Source organism: Hirundo rustica, chromosome 2 (genome assembly GCF_015227805.2).
Source record: "Hirundo rustica isolate bHirRus1 chromosome 2, bHirRus1.pri.v3, whole genome shotgun sequence".
NCBI lineage: Eukaryota > Metazoa > Chordata > Aves > Passeriformes > Hirundinidae > Hirundo > Hirundo rustica.
In genome coordinates, this window is record NC_053451.1 from 31,853,223 (window position 1) to 31,878,958 (window position 25,736).

A 25,736-nucleotide genomic window follows, 5' to 3' on the forward strand; every position below is an offset into this window, starting at 1 on the left:
AACACCTTAAAAAAAGACCATGGATGGTGAGAAAACTGGTGGCTACTAGTAATAAATTATTGTCTTATAAAATAGAGGGACCACTAGCACTAAAGGGAACACTATAGAAAAGCAGTCATTTGGGACATCATTCCTGCATTTACTTGCTAGTAGATTACAAAGTCTTCCTTGATTTTTGATTGCACAGCTATTAGGTATAGCAGATGAAAGTTTATCTGCTGGAGGAAAAAATTATGAAGTTGAATAACTCCTACATCTGCTTGGGATAAGCATCACTTCCCCCCTTAACTTCAGAGCATTTGATGAGCACACCTTGTTTGCCTTCACTTTCCTGCAGAGGACACACCTGATACAGTCCCTGAGCAATATGATGTACATTTGGCACACAATAGCAATTGCAAGGTAAAGAAATGTATGAAGGTAAAGTTCAAATAACATTAGCTCCCAGGAGTCTTAAGTGTTTGGATGTAACTCGAATTTTGTGGGCGATTGCTCTGCTTCAAGCTGGAAGTGCAAAGGCTTGATTTTCATTTTGCTAAACTCAAATAAGCATTGTTGAAACAATCTGAAGACGGAAAAGAATTTAAATAATCAAATATGCATCTTTGAATATTTTTTTTCTATTCCCATGAGCCTAAATGAATGTTTTGAAGAACTGGTTGGAAAAGAAATTATGGATGCAAGTGGCAAATACCGCCGTTCCAGATGACTGGAGAATAAGGAGCCAAACTAACACACTATCTGTTGCTTGTTTTCCTACAGGCCAAAATGTTGCGATTGGGCAGATGTCCAAAAAGCCCTTGTGACGATCCATGTGGAAGAGGGAGGATTTCTGTAATAAAAACACTTCTGTTCACTCAATGTACAGACTGTTTTTGGAGTGTCCTTGAAACAGAGAGGTTGGGGGGGTATCAAAGAAATGAAAAGGCTCATTTGATTATTTTGTTGCCTAGTGCTAGGCAGCCTGCTTCCAAATCCTTCTTATCTCAAATGAAGAACTTTGATGTACATATTGTGGACCAGGTGGTCAGAAGAACAAAGTAAAACAGTGAAGGTCAGCATTGGTGCAGGAATAATTTCCGAAGCACTTCAAAAATGCTAAAAAGAATACAGAGCATGGATGCTAAACTGCTGAAAAATAGATAACATGTCTGGAAATATCCATTACAGAGGGGTTTTTTTAATACTTCTCAGAAAACTGACTTCCAAAATATTTACAAACAGGAGTTTGTTCTTTTTGGGAAGAGATGTTGGAATACCCAGAAGAAAAACCCCATCAAAACAAACAACCTGAAACCATGGGAGGAAGGTGTGGAGCTGAGAAAACAGAGGGGAAAATACTAATTTGCCAGGAGGCAGTGACAACTTTTTTGACAGAAAAGTACATTTCACATCACAGAGGTTTTTTTCGGCTACAGTAACCCTGCCAACACATTTCACAGTAAATTCATTTGAGGGCAAAGAAAAAGAGTGCTTAATGCAGACACATGTAATGGAAATGTCAGTTCAATCCATCAGGATTGCTGAAGCTGGCAGCAAAGCTCTGTGCCATGAAGTGTACAATCACTAAAATATTCACGGTTAACAATGGGCCTCTCAAAACATAAATACCTGCTTCTCCTGCTCTCCCCTCCACACACCTCCAATTTCCCTAAGTTCAGAGACCCCAGCATTGTGAACCAAAGCATGTGTTGGCCTGTGTCCTGTGCACAGAGCTCCCCTAAGGACAAGCAGGTCCCAGTGTGGGAATGGACGGACAGAAAGCAGTGTCCTGTGTCCAGATCTGGGCAGATTGGTTGTGATGACAACGACAGTCTTATCACGGGTCCTGCCCACGAGATGCCTGAAAGCCTGAGCAGAAAGAAGTGCTGGGGCAGCAGCCTCATGTCACAGCACTCATCCCATAGCATGTCGTGCTTCTTCCATGCACTGGGCAATTAGAAACTTGAAAAATGTATTTGGGGTCTGTATTCTTGAAAAACTAAAAATAGAACTTAAAAGACCATGGAAAAAAAATAGTTAGTGCATATAAAATATTAGTGTATCAGGTTTTGACATCTTGATTTTATTGTCAGAGCTATGTGGGAAGTTGTGCACCTGTTCTAACACAGGGCTAGAATAAACATTTTGTCCTGTCTTAACTTGAGCAGAAAAACAAGAAATCTGCTAATATGTCACAAAGCAACAGTTCAAAAACTAGATCAGTTCAAAAGAAAAAATTTCCAATTAATTTCTGAATTAAACTCCAGTTTGGTTTTGACTCCTTGCCTTTCTTTTCCAGTTTTGAATCATTAGTTTACACTTTAGTTGAAAAGGTTGAAAATCTGAAATGAATTTTTCTTTAAGGACATTTTGGAATTTGTCATTTAGATGATTTTGAAAGCTGTTTATGTTTCTGCTGAGAAATCTCTCAAGCTCAGCCCTACCCCATAAACAAATTCAGTTTTGACAAATAAGCATTTTCTGATAAGAAAAGTTATCTTGAGGTATTCCCTCCCAGCCTTAATTATCAGAGTGAGAGCAACATATAGGATCTTAGCCTGCATCTTTTGACATATTTTACTTCCCTTATGGCATCATCTTCTCAGCTCTGGAGAAAACAACTTTTCATGAGAAAACCCCATGATCTAATCCTTATGATTACTACAGAAGAACCTGAAAGCACAAATCCTAATGGCTAGAAACAGATTCAGGATAGAATACCCAAGATTCTTACTTTGTAACTTCTATTTGCCATTAAGCAAATCTTGGAACCCAGGAGAATGCAATTATTGTTGAATGTGGGAAGGTTGTGATAGATGTAGCAGGAGCATTTAAAAACTAATTCTATCTCCTCAAGAAATATGTACACTTGATGTGTGATTGTGGCACTTTGCTTTTTAATATGAAGTATCTAGAAAAGAGTCCCACCAAAAAGTCTTCTCAAACTCTTCTCATTGTTACCACTGTTGCACACAGTATGAAACTAAGTTTGAAGAGGGAAAGGGATAAAACCAAGCTGGCTGGAGATAAACCTGGGGGCAGCACGCCAATGGTAGAGGCAGAATTTGCTAGTGAGGTCCTTAACGCTGCTATCTCAGTACAGGCAGAGGATGGCCATGCAAGTGTGATCAGATGGCCAAGAAGGCCAGTGCCATTCTGGCCAGTGCCATCCTGGCCTGGATTAGCAATGTGTGGCCAGAGGGACTTGGGAAGTGATTGTCCCTCTACTCAGCACTGGTGAGGCCACAGCTCAAATCCTGTTCAGTTTTGGGCCCCTCAGTACAAGAAGGACATTGAGGTGCTGGAGCTTGTCCAGAGAGGGGCAATGGAGCTGGGGAAGGGTCTGGAGCACAAGTCTGATGAGAAGTGACTGGGGGAGGTGGGGGTGTTCACTCTCTACAATTGCCTCAAAGGAGGCTACAGTGAGGTGGGGGTTGGTCTGCTCTCCCAGTAACAAACAATAGGACATGAGGAAATAACCTCAAGTTGCATCAGGGGGTTTAGATTGGATTTCGGGAAAAATTTCTTCACCAAATGGGTTGTCAAGCACTGGAATGGGCTGCCCAGGACAGTGGTGGAGACACCATCCCAGAAGAGATTTAAAAGATGCGTAGTTTGGGCACTTAGGGGCACTGTTTAATGGTGGACATGGTAGTGCTGGGTTAATATTTGGACTTAAAGGTCTTTTCCAAAGAGTTGGACTAAAAGTTCTTTTTCAAACTAAATATTTCTATGATTCTATGAATATAGGAAGGACTTTTAACACACAAAAGGATTTTCTGTAAAAATACCCCAGAGCTCATATTACAGCGATTTTACAAAGTTTCAGGGGAAGCAATTCAGAGATTGTGTCAAGCTTTGGGATAGGTCTGCCCCAAAATCTGTCCTTTAAGCCTAATGCACTTTCTTTTCTTGACTTTTTGTAGACACTGTAGATTAACTTTGAACTACATAGCTATGAGCATAGTAGTCATGTAGACGCTCTGAAATGGCTGTTTGTAATGAAAGATTTAAATCGCTTTGCCGTTCTGCTAAAACAAATCTGTATGCCATTTTTTTAGTTACAAATAAATCTCTAGGCAAAACTGCATAAACAGAGCTGCCCCTTTACAAAGAGAAAGGTTATCAGGACATTAATTGGTAGCTAAACTTCATATATCTGAGAGGACAAAAACAGTAAGCAAAATAAAAGGAACAAACACCTAAGAAGAGAAAAGGAAAGAGGTTTGGGAATTACAATCTCCATCTATGCTAATGAATTAAACATGCCCTGTACATGGGGGTCCTAGCAAAGTAAAACTAATGTCAATTAAAGAATGGAAAACCTCACGGTTATCAGGGCACTGAGAAAGGAATTACCTATTGTACTGGTTTAGTGAGGATTTCTTTACAGTAGCTGGCACAGGGCTGTGTGTTGGATTTGTTCTGGAAAGTGTTGGTAACACAGGGTTTTGCTACTGCTGAGCAGTGCTCACACAGAGTCAAGGCCTTTTCTGCTTCTCACCCCACCCCATCAGTGAGGGGGCTGGGGGTGCACAAGGAGTTGGGAGGGGACACAGCCAGACAGCTGACCCTGACTGACCCAAAGAATACCCCAGAGCATAGGATGTCATGTAAAGCTGGGGAGGAGGAAGGAAGGAGAGGACATTTTGAGTAATGGTGTTTGTCTTCCCAAGCCACAGTTTTGTGAGACGGAGCCCTGCTGTCCTGGGGACGGCTGCCTTCTGATGGGAAGTAGAGAATGAATTCCTGGTTTTGCTTTTCTTGCACAAGCAGCTTTTGCTTTTCCTATTAAACTGTCTTTATCTCAATCTCTGTCTATGGGTTTTCTCACTTTTTCAGTTTCCCATGCCACCTGGGAGGAGTGATTGAGCAGCTGTGGTGTGGGGCTTAGTTCTATGTGGCATTAGACCATGACACCTATTTGCTGATGGTAAGCTTGTGAAAATGTTTAATTTAAATGTCTTACCTGTCATATAACATTTGATATCCTGAGAATTGCTAATGGGGTTGTTGTTTTTGAACATATATAAGTTGAAAGGCATTATGTTATTGCTACTCAGATGCTTCCACATATCATGGTCCGGACTTGTCCAGCGACCTGCTAGCACATCGTAGTCTCTCCGTCCCATGTGGATAAGCTTTGTGAGGGGGTCATACAGTCCTCCATGGTAGCCGATGATGATCTGGAAGTTGGGATTAGTGTCCATATAGATCTCCCCATATGCTGTGTACAGTATCTGTTTGATCATTAAGCCAGTCCCACTGAAGACAGCCAAAGGAGTGCCAATGTTATCGCATGCTATGTAGAATTCATCGCCACTGCTCAGCTCCATTGCGAAAAGGTGGCCTTGGAGGTCATAGTACAAGGAGGTGATCTCGGAGCTTGAGTGGTTGTACAAATGGGTGACCTTGGTTGGGTTGGTCAGATCTGCATAGAAGAACTGCAGGTGATGGCCATGGCTGGTTTTGCTGGAGACTCTCCTTCCTAGGCCATCATAGCGGTACTTCACACTCCATCCACTCACTTTATTGTAGGCTTTGATGAGCAGGCCAGCTGAATTGTACTCAAAAATATCATTGCCCCTTTGCTTCAGGAAACCATCTTCATCCATTTTGTACTGCACATCCCCCAGTCTAGTAATCCTATCCCTGAGGTCATACCTGAGTGGTGTAAGGCGGGCACTATTCCCCGGACTCAACAGATGGAGGTTTCCATTTAGGTCATAGCTGTAACGCCAGAGGGGTTTGTCATTGATAGACACAGTCTGCAGCTGGCCATCAGCATCATATTCATATGAGTAACGAGTTGTGTTTGCGTAAGGGCCAACCTTCAGCTCTTTCTTAACCACTCTCCCCATGTTGTCATACTGCACAGTCATCCAGTACATGAGAGACCGGAATATCTCATACTGGACCTCCTTCATCCTGCCATAGGCATCAAAATGTTTAGTGTGGGTCATGACAGCAGTGGTGATAATCTGGTTGATATCGTAGTAAATGACCCCAAATTTACCGAATTGCTCGGTTTTGCCTGACACATCATCGTACCTGTAGAGATCAATAGGCAAAGGTGTCTCGTTGATGACCGCTTGCATGCTGGTCACCCGGAAGCTGTTGTCATAGTTATAGTCAAAGCGTGCATTCACCATGCCTTCCTCAGTGAAGCGGAAGATCTGTCGGTCAATGAGGGGTCCTATCTGTCTGTACCTGATTGTGCAGGTGAACCCTTCATTCTGCAAGTTTATGGTCTTCAGCATACCTGCAGTTTCGTCATATGTGAAACTGATCTTTGTGGTATCGTAGAGCATCTCGGCTAACTTGGACAGCTTCCCATACTTGTAGATGACACGTCTCCCTGTGCCCAAGTACAAAGTGTGGAGGAGTTGCTCGTCCTCTGTGAAGTCCTGAATTACTGAGGCATTGCCTTCTGGTGGCCGGTAGATGTTCCTGTAGTAACCAATGGAACGAATGGTTTCCAAAGTCTGACGGGCAACATTGGGCATGGTCACCGAGGACAACCGGTCATTCTTGTCAAACTCAAAGATGTACTGTCTCTGGCTATGAAGCAGCAGCACCATGGACTGGATGGGAAGAAGAAAAATATAGATTATATCCCTGTTGTTTGAGAAAAATTACACTCTCACAAAACCTGTAAGATTCCTCAGTCCAAAAAGCAGGGCAAGTAGGACAAATCTCTGCACTCATAGAATTCAAGAGTGAGAGGTAAGGAGCTGCACGTGGCACACCAAGTACCCTCAAAGAGGAGTGGGTCAGTGGAAGAAGCAGTTAATGCAGAAAGGAAGGTCCAAGATCAGAATGCTCTGTTTTTCAAATCACTACCCTATAGCTGTCTTATCAAATTCTCTGTGCCAATAGCCTTTGGAAACTAACTAAATAAAATTGGTAGAGCTACTCTGTTTTCAAGCAAACAATGCTTGAAAAAGTATCCCCCAACATCTTCCAATGCTGAATTAATTCAGTCAACCCATCTTCTGTTGTCCTCTTCCTCCAAACTTCTGCCTGCTTGCTTATTGGTTGTGCGATTTTTTTTTTGCATATAACAAACAATCCACATAGATTGTATAATACAAGGAATAAGTCAATACTTCTTCCTTTTTAAAAGATATGGCACAACTACAGTTTCCTTACACTGTTTTAGGGATAGGTGCTATTCAAAAACCAGGAACAAAAAATTTCAGTCCCAGGTATGTAGTATATACGTCTGTGGGTCACTGGGCAGCGTAATGCTGAATGGTAATACCCAGAAAATATAAGTTCTATGCTAACCTACAGAGTGCAGGCCCCAGGAAACACTGCAAAGTGTGCTACAACAGTGGGGCTGAATTAATGCCTGACTTATTAATTACATGTATTTTCGTAAATAGAAATGGGCCACTTGAAGAAGGCAGGATGTCAGAGTATATGACAAAATGGATGTATAGGTCATTTTCACATGGAAAACCCTACTGGAAATCCCTGCTGTTCACTCTGCTGACTTTATCTGAGCATATTTTATATTGCAGTCAACTCAATAAAGCACGATCGTGCTTAAAAGATCACATGTCAAAGCTTCACAGTTCACATGCTCTCAGCATGACTCGGAAAAAATCATCTCAGATAATTTTCAACTGCTCTGTGGCGGTCAGGCACCAAAGCCACTATGTGCACCTTAGTGGGCCAGAAGAGGACTGGACCATAAGGACCAGCAATTATCTGAGGTGAAGGAGTGCAGCTGTACTGATATCAAAGGAGTAAAGCCCATGAGCCTCAAATGCACCATCTCTGAGTGGTAAGAGCATTCTTACCTTCTCCAAGTAGGTGTAGCTCCATGTTTTACCATCAGCAAAGATTCTGGATGTAATTCTGCCAGATTGATCGTACTCCATCCTTTGTGACATTGTGCCCCTCTGAATCCCTGCAATGTGTCCTCCTGGGGAATAGGTGACATTGACCCCATTCAGTCTGCTGCTGGGTGACCAGAGACTGGGCCTCCCTGCCTGGTCGTAGAGGATGCGGAGAGTGAACTTGCGGTGGTCATCATAGATTTTCTCAGTCCTTGTCACACGATCAAAGTCAAGGGACAGCAGGTTCCTGTTGTGAACCTACAGAAAAAAGAGGGAGAATTAGGAAGTTGGAAACAGTTTAAATTAGAAAGACTAGCCTTGTTTCACCAAATACCTCTTTACACCGCACTGGAGAGTGTCCAGCTGTGCATCACCACTGGGTAAGACACAATTTTTAAAGCAAAGAGTTGTCTTAACATTGCTTTCACTGACTTCAGTGATGAGAGGGGCAGAAGCATGGTACTTTTGAAACACCACAGTGAAGGAATATTGCTCATATCCCAAATTTAGGTTTAAGACTGCTACAGCAGATGTGACCTACAGAACACAGAATGAGAACTTGTTGCAAGGAATAGTTCCAAGATATTCTACGTATCAAACTTAGAATATTGAGTCTTTTGCTTTCATGCATATCCAAAGACACTTGTAGAAAAGAGATGGATGTTGTGTCAACGTAGTAGAAATCACTGTTTACTGAATATAGAAATCTGAGTTTACTGAATATAATGCAGGCATAGGAAGTTAATAATTTCCCCTGAGATGAAATACGGAGGCTTTAACCACTGTAGACATTACACAGGGCAGGAACTTTCCTGCAAGAGCTGGTGCTTTAACTTCATTGTCCTGGGGTTATTCAGAGTGGCATAATTATACTCTGATCTTTAGAAATGCAGAGGCACCGGTGTTAAGCAAAGGTATTTACTTCTAAGGCAAGAGCAGGAACACATTTTGAGTCAGGGGTTGCAGTGCACAGCAATACAAAAAGGAGCTGATAATAAAATTCATGTCTAGCCACGTCTGCAAGGAGACTTACAAAGCCACATCACCACACCAGTAAAAGTACTGGTTTGAAAGCAAGAAGGAAAACCAGTATTCCCAGTATGAACTTGCCAGTAAAGATAGCTCTTTCTCCGTCCCACCACTTCCAAATCTCTTTCAGCTAGTGAACAACTTTCTTCTGGAAAGGTGTAGATTCTCCTTGGATGCATCTCAAACTCCAAAGAGCTGACTTGGTTTTCAGTTCCCTCTGCAGTCCTTCAGCTACAGTCAGTAAACCAGAGTTTGCTGCTTGATATGAGGTTTTTAGATTAAGTTAAAAACACTGACACTCCTGAACATTCAGGAAGTGTTCAAAAACATGCAGATATGGCACTTGATGACATGGTTTAGTGGTGAATATGGTGGTGGTCCTTACTTCAGTTCAACTTGTATGACTTTGCATGGTTGGACTTGGTGATCTTAAGTGGTCTTTTTCAACTTGAACAACATCTGATTCAATAATTCTGTGCCCTGAGCTCTGTTCTCTGCACCTTCCAGCTTTGAGCTTGGCCATTGCTCAATGACCAAGGATGCATGATTGAATTCCTGATGAAGTTTTAGGGATGTGGGAGTATCTGAGAGCTAAAGAGCAAGAGTATGGATGGGGTTGAATCAATGGAGAAAAGGTTCCTCAGCCCTGGGAGAACAGGAGAGGGAAAGGCTGAATCACTGTAGTGCCTTTGTCTTGCGTGTGCAGACATCTATGCTGAAGCCTAGAGAACAGGGACACCAGAAAGCCAAAATTCAAAAGGAGGTATCCCAGGAGCTGGGGAGAGAAAGAATTGTTGCCATGATGTAAGTGTGAGGATGATGTAAGAGAAGAGGGAAGTGCAAAAACAATTTTCAGTTTGTGAGTAACAAGGGTAAGAGGTGGGTATGACTTGAGGGAAGAAGTTTTGTAGAAAGGTAGACAATGCTCTAATTAAGTGAGAAATAGAGTGTTAATGTGCAGTGGGAGAGAAGAAATCAGCCACTGTAACAGGGAAGCTGGAAAATAATTAAAAAGGTATCAAAACTCTTAAGTACAGATGCACACATGTAACTAAGAGTAATTTTGTATCTCCTAGGTGCTTGCTGCTATAGAGAGAGAAATAGGAGTGAAAATTCCTTGCAAAAACAGAAAAGCAAAGCAGGAAATAATAGCATCTCTACCTCCCATATATTCACAGAGCAGCTCCATCCTGGCAGCTGCAGCTTCTTCTGCTCCAGGCTTTTGCCAAGAAAGCTGGAAAGAGTTCTTTTAGGGCTGGAACAGTAATCCAGGCTGAATGAGGTCTTCCTGAGAAGTATGCTAGCAGTAGTGACATTCACTGGGATGGAAGGACCAAAAGCAGGTCCCTGGATAGCTCTTTAAGCTCAGTCCAAATGTCTGTATCCCCTGACTGGTGCCATAAATTGTTCCACTCTCCTTATGCTCTGGCAAGCAATGTCTGTACTAGTTGGAACCAATCTCCCTTTTCCTGTATTTTATTTTTTCATGATTTGTTTTCTTCTGCTCTCTTGGTGGACTGTCTCTTTTATCTGAGAAGGGCTGCAGTGCTAACAGTAACCCCTCAAGGTGATGAGCAAAGTGAACCCTACCCTGCCAGTAGCCTGTGAAGAGGGTCTAAATCTTCTTCATACTTGTTCAAGGGCATGCCTTGTATAGAAGTGAATTTTCTGCAGAAGAACTGACAGGGCTGCAGGCTGCAGTCCAATAACTGTGGTTTATGGTGAGAAGCTAAATAAAGTGCCATCCTCCATCCTAGACTTTATTCTGGAATGGAGCCTGAAAACCTCCTGCAAAAAGGTTTTGCCCCTCAGAGCATTTGACAAGGTTTGTGATCAGCACAGAATCAAGACAGGGTAAATTTAAATCCACAGTTCACAGTGGATTTGACATCCCTTTTAAAATGTGTGAGAGACTAAATTTAACTCCAAACTCACGTTCCACAGTACTTTATTCAATCCCTTAGCTTCCTCTGCAAAAAAAAAAGAGTATAAACACACCACCATTTCTGATTTCTCCAATGCTTCCTTTGGCACTCTTTTAGCTTAAATAATGATTAAACAACATGCATTGATCTCCCTGGGAACACAAGAGCACAAAAAGGGAGAGGATTCCTATTAAAATAGCCTGGCAACCTTTAGCAGAGGAGGACAAAAAATACTCCTGCGATGAGAACTCTAGGAGCCAATGACATCCATGAGATGGAAGGCTGCCAACAAAGGAACTTCCCCAGCAAATTGGTGAAACTGCTGGAGTGGCCATTTCCAGACCTCAATGTCTTGCAGAAATTGTAGAGATCATCCTGGACCATCTTTATTAGTCAGCATACCAGGAATGGTTAGCAGCATATCCCTCCCTGGTCATGATGGCTCTGGGGATTTCTGGGATATTAGGTCTTGATGCCACCATTAACCTGCTGCCAAGGTCTTGGGAAAAGAAGTGACTTATGACAGGAATTTCCATGAGTAAATAAACAGAAGAATTGAGCCAGCAGCTCTGTATCTTTTTGCTGTCCTATCTGCTCTATTGTCAGAGATTATTTTACATCCTTTTTCATTGCAAAACTCAAGTTTGTTTAATTAAAAAAAAAAATGGGGAGAAGTCCTGTTCCTTGAAGCTCTCTCTGCAAATGGAGTCTGTTGCTGCTGTTGGCCAGGGATGGGTGGAATTCAAAGCCAGCCAATATGCAAGGATATCTCACTGCCAGGTGGGCGGATAAAGCATCACAACTTTTCATGGGCTGTATGGGACAGCAAAAGTGAAAGGGGCTGCTTTAACATACTTGTGCTGCTTTACAGCTGCCTGGCCAAGTACAGAGCCAGGTCAGCACTGGTGGAACAGGGAGAAAGGTATCAGGGCTGTCCCTTTCCCTTCATCCATTCAGAAGTCCCTGCTATGAGCCTTATCCATGCAATAAGGAACTGTGTACTGTATTATTTCCTAGGGAGGTTCGGGAGGCAGCTGTGAAAGTGGCCTCATCGTGCTGGGAGCTGGCTGAGCTCATGGCAACAGCACACCGTGGGAGGAAGAGGCACAACTCATAGAAAGTGGATCCTTGTGATGACAGTAGAAAGGATCACTCTTTTACAGCATCCAAATCCAGCTGTCCTCATTCAAAGGCTTCATGGAATAATGCTGGAGCCTCTTTGGGATGCTCTTTCCCTGTGGAGCACCATTTTTTGCTGCTGTCTCATGTGAGCATGAGGGGTGAGGGGTGAGGGGAGAGGGAAAGTAGTTACTTAGTCACATATAGCAGAAAATGGTTACGTTTCCCAAAATGAGCAAAAACATGTTGAATTTCTCTTTCCTATGTTTCTCTCCTGCCAGGGAAAGCAGCAATTATTGGTGTGAGGGAAGAGGGGAACATCACACAGAGAATATGTTAAATGTTGTTCAATCCCCAGGGAGGCAATTAGCACCTTGCAGGTTTTTGTATAAGGTGTGCAGATGCTGCCACACATGCACAGACACACAACTTAAAACATCTTAAAACATACACTCTCAACTACTTTGAACCCCTGAACACAGCCCTATCTGAGTCCTTCAACCATGTAAGATGCACTTCTTCTTCACTAGAAGGGCCCTGATAGGCTCCAAATGTGAATAAATGCTGTCAGATTTATAGGGATACCAGCAACTAGCCTGAAAATTAATTTTGCAAATGTTTTTCCAACTGCAGTACAATATAAAACACAGACACATTCTGTGTTTGAATCTACTGCAAAAATTTTGGGAGATAAAACTGATACGGGCAGCTGAACTGTGGCTAAATGAATGGAAACTGTTTTGAACACCAAATAGCTGTGACCCAGCTGCAGATTTCAGAAGGCCTCTCTTTTCAGAAAAAGATCTTTCTGCAAATTTCATCAGTTATTAAAATAAAATAAAAGGAAATAAAAGGAAATAAAGGGAAATGAAATAGAATAAGCCCCCCAAGACAAATCCTACAAGAAAAGTGTGATGACAACTGATCTGCAGATACACAGCAGTTCACAATGAAAAAGCAGCTTCAGCTTTCATTACTGTTTGCATTTTTTCTCCTGGTAACAAAATATGAGGCTATCGACCCATGGGGAAAAGAACAGAGGCTGCGGTGGAGAGATTGAAAAGAAATACTTGACAAGTGTGAGCAAGGAAAGATGGGAGAAATCACACCGAAGTGGCAGAGGTCATGCAGCAGGGAATAGGGAGAGGTGAAGAGCAAGGACTGGGAAACACATACCCTGAAACCAGAGCATTGATATTTACTGTCAAGCTTAAGTGTGAATAAATAACTGCAGTCCTTTTGCTGTGGTGGCATTGCACAGCACTATGCATCTTTCTCAGAGGGTCTGAATTTGCCAGGTGCTGAGCAGCTTCCCAGGAACTGTTCATCAGCCTGTGACTCTGAGACTAGCAAGGTACAGGGTGAGTGCACAGGACTTGCTATTACAAGTTCCCAGCTTTGCCAGCAGTTAGCAGATGAATTACAGCTTATTGGGCAAGATCTTTAAACAGCCCTGACAAGTATGAGGTGCATTGTGCGGAACAATGTTTTCAAAACACATCAGTCTCAAGCACAGAAAGGTCTGGGCACTCCTGGAGGGAGAATACTGTCAGGCTGGAGCTGCTTGTAACACTTCAGGGAACAACAGCAATTGTGGTGCAATGCTTTGCAAGCCCAGTTCTTCAACAGGTTCAACAGGCTAGCAATTTCAGGAATCCAGAGGTTTTTTTTCTGAGGTTTCCCAATGAACAGTATTCATAGAATCATTGAATCGTTTGGGTAGGAGGGGGCCTTAAAGATCTTCGAGTTCCTATCCCCCTGCCATGAGCGGGGACACCTTCCACTAGACCAACCACATCCAACCTGGCTTTGAACACTTCCAGGGATGGGACAGCCACATCATCCCTCGGCAGCCTGTGCCAGTGTCTCACCATTGTCACAGGAAAAAAATTCTCACTAATATCTAATCCAAAGCCTCTTTTTTTCAGTTTGAATTAATTCTCCCTTGCCCTGTAACTCTATGCCCTTGTCCTCAGTCCCCCTCCAGCTCTCCTGAAGCCCCTTTAGGTAATAGAAGGCACTTTAAGGTCTCCCTGGAGCCTTTTTTTCTTCAGGCTAAACAACCTCAGCTCTCTCAGCCTGTCCTGATATGCTTAGAAAGCTTTCAGTACTCTGTTCTATCACTGCCGGCAGCACAGGTAGAAAACACCTGCACTAACACACCAACTGGTGTGGTATTTTATAGTTATGACTGTCCCTGGCTTGCTTAAACAGCCTGAGATGATGGTTAAACCTGTGCATCTGATGGGAGGTCACGCATTCCCAGTGATGCCAAGGCCTGGTAGGGAGATCAGCAGTACCACCTTTGATGGCTAAGGGAACATCAGCACATAAGGAGACACAATAATATAGTCCAGTCATAAAGGTTATTTCACTGAGGATGAACAGCCAATTCTCTGTCCTGCAGCTCCACCCCTATTGCAGACAATGCTAATCATACCCATCCCTTTCTGCCATGAGACTGGGGACTGATGAGATGGGAGGCGGAGGCCAAAAGTGCTTGTGGTTCTCACTTACCCTCAGCCGACGTCCAAAGACAGTGACCTGCCCTCTCGCTTGCTCCTTCCTCTGCCTCCACTCCACGAGGTTGAGGCCATTGTCGATGGGCAGGGTGACATTCCTCTTGCCCACCGTGGGGTTGACGGTGCCAGCCAGCAGATGAGGCTCGGTCTGCAGGGCCACCTCCATGCCATTGGCGAGCATCAGTCTGAGGGAGCCATCAGCACCGATGTAGTAGCTGTTTCGGACTTGGTCTGAAGACAGAAAAGAGTTCTTTGCTGATCTTTGATAATACAGCTCCACCTCTTCATTTGCTCCCTCACCTAGGCTGCATCAGCACTTTGGATGGTTGTAACCAAATGCACTCTGTTACTCACCTGTCCCACACAATGGGAGCAAAACATTGGTTTCATCAGGGAAAGTAAACATGGACAATTGCTTTTTCATTCCGATGAGCTTCAGCACCTCATATTCTTGCAGAAAGTCATGCACAGGTTAAAAAAGTGAAAAAACTGTGTAATACCTTACTAAAGGATGCAAGTTCAAACCCCTTCCTCTAGGCTAAAACACTGAGTGGTGAGATATTTGTTTTAGATCAGTCTGACTGAAAACTTTCCATGCATTTATATCCTAAAGATCTTAATTTCACAACAATATATGAGAAAGTGGGGCCACCTACTTTCCTCAGCGTATTCACTGTCTCACAAGTGACAGGAAATTGCAGAGCAAGTTAATGCTAAACAGTTCCCCAAACAACAGCCAAATCCTTTCCCTTGAGAAAGCTTTCAGGAGGCAACTGAAGTTCTCATGTTTGGAGAGAAAGCAGAGGCATTAAGCTGCCACATGTCTATACATCTGGCCTCCACTAGCTCTTGAAAGATCAGGTTTTGAGGCCAGTATTTAGGAATTCAGGAAGAGTTGAACAGAACAGCAATCTCTCTTCTACATCCTTCAGGAATCAGGCAGGCTGAAAGCCCATCCTTTGAATCTCCAGCTGGCATTTATCTCTGCAGAGAGTAGCTCATGAAGGGTAAGAAAGCATCAGACTTACTCAGTGCAGAATGGCTTTAAAAACATATTATACAAACACTGCCTTATCTGAAGGTCCTCAAAAGCTGGAAAATATTACCATTTCTGTCTCCCAGGCCACCATAAACTCTTAATTGTGAATAAAAACACCCACTGAAAATTCCCATTATGTGTTTTTCCTTTCTGAGGCAAGCTGGGTTTTATTCACTAGTTGCTCTGCCATAGCTCAGCAGGAAACAAGATCAAAGTGAAATTACCATTTCTTGTCCCCAAGAAATAGATCAGCAAAGAGCACAGTTTGGTATAGTTAGGGAAGGAAATGTGACACCAACTGGTCCTTTTTTATGTGGGTCTCATCATGCTCCTGTGGTAGCCAGCTGGAGTTCTGACACAGACACCTCAGCAGAACCACCGCTCAGCTTTACACAGCAGTGATAGTAAAACCGCTGGGGCACAGGATTATGCCAAAAACATACAGCAGTGATCCACAATGCAGATCCATGCATTTTAGGTCTACCACTGAGCACTCTAAGTCAATGGTCTTTGACACAGACTCCAGCCAGACCAAACCCCTCCATGCCTGAGTCTGCAAATGGAGAGAAGGGACAGCCAGTTGGCTGCTACACCTTTCTTAGATGCTTAGTTTGATGCTAAAGTATGAGGAGATGTGCTTTAAATCAAATCAGTGAAATATCCCTGATAGTGAATACATTCCTCCTTCTTTTTTCTTCACCAGGAAGCAGAGGAAGGCTTGAAGGTTTACATGAAATTAATCAGACACATGAAGTTCCTTTCGTGTTACATAAGCACCACAGAAGGGTTATTGTCACCAGTCCTGCAGTACAGGGTGGGGAATGTAAATCCTCTACTTTCAACATTTTTGCAAGAGAGGACTCCTCCCTGGCTCTGGAAGGCATTTCTCAAGGGCTACATGAAATCCATGGACCGTTGGGTGCTGTATTTTAGGCTGCTTTCGCTCTAGGGCACTACTGCCCTACATTGGCACTGAACAAATGCTCACTTTGTCACTAGTCCAGAAGACAAAATCCCACTGGAGTGTTGATGTGTCTGTTGTAGAAGCTCCTAAATCCATCCTACAGGGATTTGCAATCTTCTGAAAATGCTTTCTCAGATCTCATCTGTTCATAATGTGATCCAGGTTTCCTGAAAGGTTCACCAAGAGTTTGGTTCATCAAGGCACCTCCTCTGCAACATTATCCAGATCTTTGTTTTAAGTGAGTTTCTTCAGATGCAAAGTGTTTCATAATTTTATACTTCTGAAGACAGTTAAGCTGTTTGTAATTCTGCATGTTCTAATAGCTAGAATGTCCCTGTGCCAGAGGGCAGGACAATGACAGAATTGACTGTGGCACCATTATGTAACTGCCTTCGGCTCTGAGTATATAAAACACACCACAGTCAATTTTGTCACTAAAGGACCCCCAACAGTGGGCTCTATTGCTTAATTAGGCTCTTGAGGCAAAGCCAACCCCATGTCTGTGCAGTTGCCACACATCTTAATGCGAGTGAGTGAGATGGGGTGGGGTAGGTTGCACCTGTCTTACGGGCTCAAGTAAAGAATAAAAAATTTTTTCCCTACAGGAATATGGGGACAGCTTGAGGGGGCTGGAACACTCTCAGCTGCCCTCTTCAGAAGGGTAAAAGCAGTGTTTCAGGCATAGCAGGCACCTTCTTTTAGGAAAGGTTGATCTTGTTACAGGAAGGGGGAAGGAAATTGTATCCCAGAGATGTGGGAATAAACGTCACTCTGGAACGTTTGCCACACTTGGAGCAGTTTGTTCCTCACAAGGAGAAAAGACGTTTCACACCCCATTGTTATCAGTCATAGACAGAGTGAATGAGGTCTGGGGAGTAAAGAAAGCAGAGTTTGAAAGCTCCTTCCCCTTCCTCTATCCAGCTGTGAGAGCTCATCCTGATCCTAAGGAGGCTTCAGCTTTCAGAACCCAGAGATACAGGCTGGCACTGTTTGTGCAGTACAGATTCTGCCACAACCAACACTGTCAGCACAGTGCTCCTCTGCTATTTATTCCTCTTTAACTTCCCACTTAATTTCCTTTTCCTCATTTCTTAATCTTTTCTTTTCATTTTCCTCCTTTTCCTAATCAGTCCTCTGCTTCCCACCTTCCGATCACAGGCCACAACTGTGCTCATTTCCGACAGCCACAAACTGATCCCACCAGTCCTACCCCACCTGTCCACTTCTCCTTTGTCCCTCTTCACACCACCTCTAGCTCAAACACAGACCTTTCGGGATGGTCAGTTCTCTGGATCTTCCTTGTGAATGTTTGAAACGCCAGTGAACAAGGAATCAGATCTCCAGCAAACACCTGGAAAGCTGTTCCAGGAGGTGAGCAAATGTTAAGTCAGAAGCCATTAAGAGACTGAAGCAAAGGGGTTGGCTGGAAGTGTGGCTTGATTTATGCAACCCTGTTAGTTACAACAATAAAGGTAATGATGATGGAGGACTGCACTGCAGGAGCCTGCATGGCAAGGGGACTGGCTGGGAGCGGAGCAGTAAAACAGCTGCAGAGCATCCACTGTGCTAGGGAACGAGGCTAAGTAGGTGTGAGTTGTGTCTGTACCAGCATGTGGGGAGCTCTGGGGCACTGAGAATGCAGGTGATTTTTGGTGCTGGGATTATCAAGATGATGCCTGTTTCCTGAGGGATAATCCATTGTGTGCAGCTCGGTCAGGAGAGGGGTGGTGGCCCAACTCACCTTGCAGCAGGGTGTAGAAGGCCCCTGATGCTGACAAATTGGTTGTTATTGTAACATCATCCTTGCTGGAGGTTTCCACCTGGACATGCACAGAACTGTCGGTATCGCTGCGGAAGCTGCTCACTTGGCCAGTAGGAAAGGTCACGTTGGTGAGGCGGCCAAAGCTGTCATATCTGAAAGAGAGAATGCAATGAAGTCAACAGCATCAACAGAGGACAAATCATCCTATAAAGCAGAGACCAATTCTTCAAATCAGCATCCAGATTTTTCACAGAAAAAAATGCACTAGCACTCTTTCTGAGAGTCTTGACTTTTTTTGGACTCATGAGAAGAAAATCACAGCTTTTAGCTGGAGAAAATGAAGCAAAGAATAGAAAATTACTAAATACATAGCTTGTATTTTAACAATGTTTTTCCAACACTTCTCACCTGCACTATGCTTCTTGTTTACAAGAGTAACTTTATTTCCCATCTACTACGCTGTGACTTACAGAAAAGCACAGCCTGTGCATCCTGTCTAGAACTAGGAATTTCTGAAGGCCACCAACTGATTTGTTTGGTTGTGTCCTGAGTTCAGTAATTAAATTTTTTTTTCCCGATCTAATTTTAAAAATCTAAATATTAGGGTAACAGCAAGGACCAGATTGGCCACAACAGGTAGAGAACTGCCCTTTGTGAACATGGTGTAGAGTCCTGAGCGCAGCTGAACTCCCGTGTCTACCTTTTACTGTTCCTAGGACCATATGGAAGGACTGATTTAAAAGTGTAAAAAAGCAGAACAGTTTTCACCCCTACTGTGTCCTTGGCTTTTCCAATGAGGAATCAACATAAGCACCATCTGGGAAGGTTTCTGTGATGTGGACACCTATATACCAGGGCCCAGATAAAATAAGCTTCATACACACAGGCCCCACCGCAGTTAACAAGCTGGGGGAGTTATTTTTTGATAAAAAGAGAAACAGACACTTGTGTCTAGAGCCCTCCTGAGTTAAGAGAGTAAACACACCATTATGCCTCCCATCTGTGGCATTACAAAAAGGTTCACAGACCCAGAAGGATGACAAGGGACCTTTGCAGTGTTGCAGTTGAAATGGAGAGCAATAGGGAACTCTGCTGGCTAATCTCTGGAGGACTGTTGGACCGTCTGATGAGATGGACCTTCAGGAAAAGGGTATTTAAATAGTTAGGGAGAAACATAAAAAATCGAGAAAATCAATCAGGGATAAGTGCTTGACTTCTTATAAAGTCCTGCCCACCACTCTTTTAAGAATTATTTATATGAAATGAAGTAGATCATATTATGAAAATGTATCACTTGGGGATGCAAAGTAAATGGTGGGTGAGCAGAGAGGTCTTGTTCTTCTGTGTTACCCAGTGGTGAGCCTTTGCAGGAATGCAGTGTCCAATGAAGGGCACCATTCTTCATAATGACAGAGTAATGTAAATGATACACTGAGGATAACAAGTTCAGAAAACTTGATGTAAGAGGCAAAGCCAGAATAAAAGAGGTCATTCAGAAAAGGGGAAACAAGGAAATGGGAAGATGCCATCCTAACGATGGGTGTTCTGAAGAGGATTAGAATAAATTGCTTATCATGTCTACTGAGTATGTGACAGCAAGTAAATGGAAACAACAAAAATTCAGGTTAGAAGCTGCAGAACATTTTCAATGCCTATGGTTGCTCCAAGCAGAGGAACAGATGGAGCACTGGAAAACCCATTGCCCAACTCTTTTAAGAATAAGTTAGAGTAATGTCTTAGAGGGGATCTGGATACAGATGATCAGACCTTGGAGGGACCAGATGGCTGAGGAGTTCTTGATGCTTTTCCTTGGGACTACTCTGAGCTGGGGAATAAGAAAATACACCCTATCTAGCAACAAAACCCAGAAACCAAACAAAAACCCAAGGAGAAAAGGGGAGCGGAGGGGAAGGGGGTGGTGGGGGGAGGGGAGGTAGGCCAAGGCAAGGCAAGGCAAGGCAAACACAAAGTATTCTTGAACTGCAACCGATGAGAGACCCATGAGCAGTCACTGGACTGGTTCTGCACTATACAGGAAAAAAAATTGTCTCCTCTTCCACTCTCACTTTTTCCAGATTTGAACACAGTGCTGCTACTTCAATTCTGAAATACAGTGGCGGTGATTTAATGTGAGGAAGGGCTGGTTGAAAAGACCTTTATTGCCGAAATTTAATATTTAGGTTATAGTGACTAAGTGGGTGACCTTATGGCAAATCTCCCCAGCCCTCAGGTTAGGAGACACCATCACGTGAGGCTTTTCTTGCCTTCTGAGCAGAAGGGGAGGTAGTAAGATAGAAGAAAGTATTTGTCCTTCACAGTCAGCCTATCAGTCATGGATCATCCAAGCCTTGCCCTTTCCCTCTGATATCCTGGCAATCAATCAGCCACTTGTAAAATGGAAAAGAAAAAAGAAAACAAAAACGAAACCAATAAAAGGTTGAAAACAGAACTGCATTGCGGGAGTTTGGCACAGAACAGTTGAAGCTTTTCCAAGCAGCTAGCAGCACACAGCCTGGATCTGAAGCTGCATCTCATGCAAGAGCCAGAACTAAAGTGCTCCCAGTACCAAACAATTTACTCCAGATTTGTGGCTGCCCTGTTTGCACTGAGACAAATGTATTTTGCTTGTACTGTCTCCAGTCACCTGTACATCTCCTCCTAAACTAGCATATGAATCTTAAACAGAAAACATCACAGGCAATCTCTTTACCCCATCTGCTGAGACAAGACACAAGGGACATGATTTAGTCTCTCCCCTGAGAGGAGAAAACATTGTTACCACTGAAGGTGTGTTGTGTAACACCCCAAATTCCTTCTACCATAGCATCAATAGTCCTATATAAATAAACCAGTCTAAACTCTAAGGGTAGAATCAAGTTTGCAAATGTTCCAAAATTTCAGTTAAGATGAATCTGAATTTGGTACCGTCTGACTTGGTGGATTAGTAGGTGTGAGTGATTTATTTCTATTGCTTCATTTACATTTTAATAATGAGCTGCTCCTAAAAGTAAGCCTGATTTGCCTCCTGAAAAGAATGTCACAAATCTAGATGTGTTGCACTAAAATCTAACAGATGAGTTTGGGGTAAGAGGAGCATAAAAGGAAGCAGGATTGCAGGTTAGGGAAATAAGGAGTGCAAAAGCCAGGATGCGGGCAGAGAGCTTGTTCATGTGATAAGTGCTGAGTCAATGTCCTGTGAGTCATAGCTTTTTATCCTAATTGAATGGCACTCAGAAAAATGCTGAGAGACAGCACAAAACCTTTACTCCATGCAAGTCCTACTTAGGTGCTCCAAAGAAAGCCTCAAAACCCTGTGGATATTCAATTTAACAGCCCCCAGCAGCAGACAGCCAACTTCTTATATTCATCAAATCACAAAAATACAAATTGGTTTAGCAGGAAGGGGACCTTACAGATCATCTTGTTTCACCCACCTCACCATGGGCCAGGACACCATCCACAAGATCACACTGCTCCGAGCCCCATCCAACCTGGCCTTGAACACATCCAGTGCTGGGGCAGCCAGATCTCCTCTGGGCAACCTGTGCCAGTGCCTCACCACACTCACAGTAAAGAAATTCTTCCTATCATCTATTCTAAAACCTACCCTTGTTCAGTTTAAAGCCATTTCCGCTTGTCTGAATGCAGCATGCTCCTATTAAAAGGCAAGTAGTGCCTTTTTATATAATATTATGTAGTGCAAAATAAATATTATTTTATATAGGATTTATGTAGTGCCTTTTAAATAATATTTTTATAATATTCCTGGACCTCAAGCTTCTAGCACCCTCACAAATGGTTCTCCACCTCTGTTGGGCAAATAAATAATATTTGCAAATATGCAACTGGAGAAATCTGCCAGTAACCTCTACTTGTGCAAATAAGGTTAAAATGGCAAGGAAAAAAAGAATGAAAGACTGTGATGGTGACTAGACCTCTGTGCACACATTTTTCTTGTAAAGTCAAAATGACTAAGTACAATGTACTTAATTTACACGGTTACATTTTTACAGCTGTGCAAAACTCACAGTACTTCATCATGAGCAAGGACTTTCATTTGGGACTTTGGATCCTGAGAAGCAAGGCTCCTTTTGGGCCAGAAACAGTCTGGAACGATCTGCTGGAACTGGTTTAAGGTGTCTGCAGAAGTACATTAGGCTTTTGGCACATCCTTAGTCACCCCATTAACCTCCTTCAGAAGGAACTAGCACCATCTGTGTTTTCTGCATGTGCAGGAGCTGCTGCACCTCTCTCTGCCCAGCAGCCAGACAGGGATCTGCCAAGGACTGGCTGTGGGGGGGCCAGCTGCATGGAGGTCCTGCCTTACAAAGGCAGAAAAATGAGAAGGCAGGACAATTAGACCATTCCCATTTTTATTATTATTTTTAACTGGTGACAGATGAAGTGTAAAATGCTCACGTCCAGACTAAAGCTTCTTTTAGCACATTGGTGGCAATGCAAACGGAGGTGTGGGAAGCCCATTAGCATGAACACACACTGCGCTTTTTTCTTGGCAAGCAGTTCTTTTTCTCTTTTCTGTTTTTACCCAGAACTGGAGCATTTCCCCCTTTTCTCCTGATTTAGCACACACAACACATACCTGATATAATCTATCACATACCCACAGTCTCCCAGGGATGTGAAGACCTGCACATCTCAAAGAGATAATATGCTTAACAAGTTAAAAGTGCCAGTTACTTCCACCTCTGCTTTCAGCCCTATAAAGGCCCTTTCAGGGCACACCTCAGCTTGGAAAGGAAGGCCAAGCGATTGGCTCTTATGTAGCTGCAGGTGTGCCCTGGTATTTGCAGTAACATAAATCTCTCCTAGTCACCTCATTTTGCAGCTAAGCTGCCTAGTCTGTTTCCACAGCATCGGGATTTAGGGACAGGCCAGTTTTCATCACAGCCTAAGACTTCTGTGCTCTCCAAATGCTCTGAAAGCCCCAGAATTAAAGAAATACTGAAGCATGGGAGTGCACAGAGCACCACTTGGAGCAATGAATCCATCACCTGCTAGCACAGCTGCTGCCTCCCATTCAAACCCGCTGCAAAGCCTCAGCACTTACAATTACAGTGGCAATTATTAGGCCAGCAAAGGAAGCCTTTGCCATCCATTCCCAATTGGAAACGTATTTAGCTAAGGTTCAATGCACAGAATTAAAATGGTATTTGGTGCTTATGAGGTCTAATTGTTGGCTTGTAAACATTCAGAGCTTTCATTTATCACATTACCATTGTGTAGAGACCTGGGCCCTGGGAATTAAAGAGCATCTTAAGTACCATCTATTCAGAAATCAATTTCTTGCCTGAGTTTCTGCGTTTCCTCATTTTAGCTTCTTCACATTTCATCAGCCTTTTAAAACACAAGTCAAATAGATCAGAAAAAAATCACTATAATAATATTGCATTTACTGCCAAAGTGTCTAAATGGACCTTGCAAACTGTATTTTGCATGTGATTATACCAACGTGCACCCAGTGCCTCTTAACTAGCTTGCCTCATCCCAATTTTTCAAACAACATTAAACACAACATTAAAAATAAATCTGTAACAGACAAACCGATAATACTCAAAAATGCATGAAGGCAAGTCCTCTCCCTAATGACCAAAGGCCAGGTTGTGGTCACAGTCTGCTGAATTTTCCGACAGCCCAAAAAAGAAGAGGAAGATCTCTTTCTCGCTTTTATGATACTCATAATTCCCTTGGTTCTCAACTAAACTTTGCTATCAGGCATTGATTTCAGGGCTGGGCAGTGGCTCAAAATGTGACTTCACATTTAGTGAGGGTACTGGAGAACTGCAATTTTATCATGGCACTTAGTGGAGTTTCACTGCAACTTTGTCACAGGAACAATAATGAGAATCTCATAATTTTATCATGTAGAAATTGTGCAAAAAGTGGAACCAAGAAATCTTGCTAAAAGAGGAGGGAGGACAAAATCCAAAGGTGTTTCTCATACTCCAGTCTGCTGCAGGAGTAGAGCAAGACCCTAACTTGAACTACACAAAATCAAATCTGTAGAACTCTGTATGACCTGAAAATATCACAGTCAGATAGACCAGGGCATTGGCTTTGCCACCAAAATCTGCTGGTGCTGGGGTGGCACCTCTGCTGAGCCCTGGGGGTCACTGGGAAGCTATTCAAGGTCCTCCTGCATGCTCAGTCCAGCTGGCTCCTACCTTCCATCCATTACAGTGTGTGAGGTTTGGCAGAGTTTGGTTCTCTGTAAAACAGCCTCCGGTGTCACGGGTCAAAGCTCCTCTTACCACTCATGTGAAAATCTGGCTCCATGAGACCCTTTGCCCTCCAGGCAGCTGTGAGCCACTTCTTGGGGAGTCTGTGAAAAGGTTTTGAGTTTCTGGGCTTGGCTGGAGCAATGTGTAAGCATTTGAGTCTGTATGGGAGGAGGTGACCTTCAAAACTAATTGGACACACAAAGGACCTAAGTAAAAGAGCCTCATCTGGGCTAAATAATGCATAGAAGGTTTGACTTTGGCTCAGAGGGAAATTGAATTAATGTACAATGATAACATCTCAGTGAACTAATCAAGATAATTGCCGTGTTCTTGATTTAAACAAATCCATTAATAAGAATTTCCGGATTTGGAAGCAGACAAACAGCAACGGCTAAGAAACTTTGTAAAGGCTGGTAGCAATTTTTTTTCAGTTCGAGTTGAAAAGCAGCAACAACAAAGCAGCAAGTAGTCACACAGCATCCTTTGTCTTTGACTGGAGGAGTTGGACAAGAAGTCGTTTCCCTGTCTGAGTTTCCAGATCAGCTTCCTTTGCTCCTGATTATCACTGTCACCATCACCAGTTCAATGGGAAGAAAAGTCTTTAATCCAGTTACTGGACAAGCTGAGCTGCATTGCATTAACTGACAGATAATGTCAAACACACTGCAGAGGCAGAAGAGGTCTATATAATGCCAAAACCCTCAAAGTAGTCATAGTCATAGTCTTTGGGGACAGGCTCATTACTGTATGGAGCTAAGTTTCACTCTCAAACAAAAAAGGGAAGCTGCACACCATTATGCACTGAGTCTTACTCAGAGCTAAACCTGAAAAAACAGGATCATTAGAGCAGGCTCGGGTGTAGGATGTGTGAAAGGAAGAGCTGTAAGTGCTGTGTGTGAGTCTGCCACTGCCTGAAGCCAGAACCAGTCTCTTTCTCCACAGAAATGAAAGGACAATGTGCCAGTCCAGCACGAAGCCTTAGAGGACCTGGATTCCCTGGTGTGCCCTAGAGACAGACCTCCAGTACTGCATCAGTGTATCCTGCCTCCTTCCCTCCTTTCCAGAGTCACACCAATGTGCCCATGTCAGAGCTCTCTGCAGCCTTATAGTAAAGGCTAAGAAATGCCCTGGTTAGAACAGCACCTGGAGGAGAACCAGGGATGCTGGCTATGTTGGCTGGAACTAGATGATCTTTAAGGTCCCCTCCAACCCAAGCCATACTATGATACTGTGATTCCATGATGAACACATGTAGTGATGCCACTCTCACAACACCACTGCTCTGTCATGTTGGGATTCTGATTTATG

At 43.3% G+C, this 25,736-nt stretch overlaps 1 protein-coding gene across 9 annotated transcripts in view; it reads right to left on the bottom strand.

Annotated features, from left to right (window-relative positions):
* The window catches only part of TENM4 (teneurin transmembrane protein 4), a 585,909-nt gene that overhangs the window by 10,589 nt on the left and 549,584 nt on the right, over positions 1-25,736 (bottom strand). For all 9 annotated transcript variants that reach the window (XM_058419235.1, XM_040055308.2, XM_058419240.1 and 6 more), the window contains 4 exons: positions 18,169-18,341; positions 14,420-14,655; positions 7,791-8,087; positions 4,952-6,566 (listed from right to left, as the gene is read on the bottom strand). In XM_058419235.1, coding sequence (XP_058275218.1) covers positions 4,952-6,566; positions 7,791-8,087; positions 14,420-14,655; positions 18,169-18,341 — 2,321 coding nt within the window. The remainder of the gene's footprint in view (positions 1-4,951; positions 6,567-7,790; positions 8,088-14,419; positions 14,656-18,168; positions 18,342-25,736) is intronic.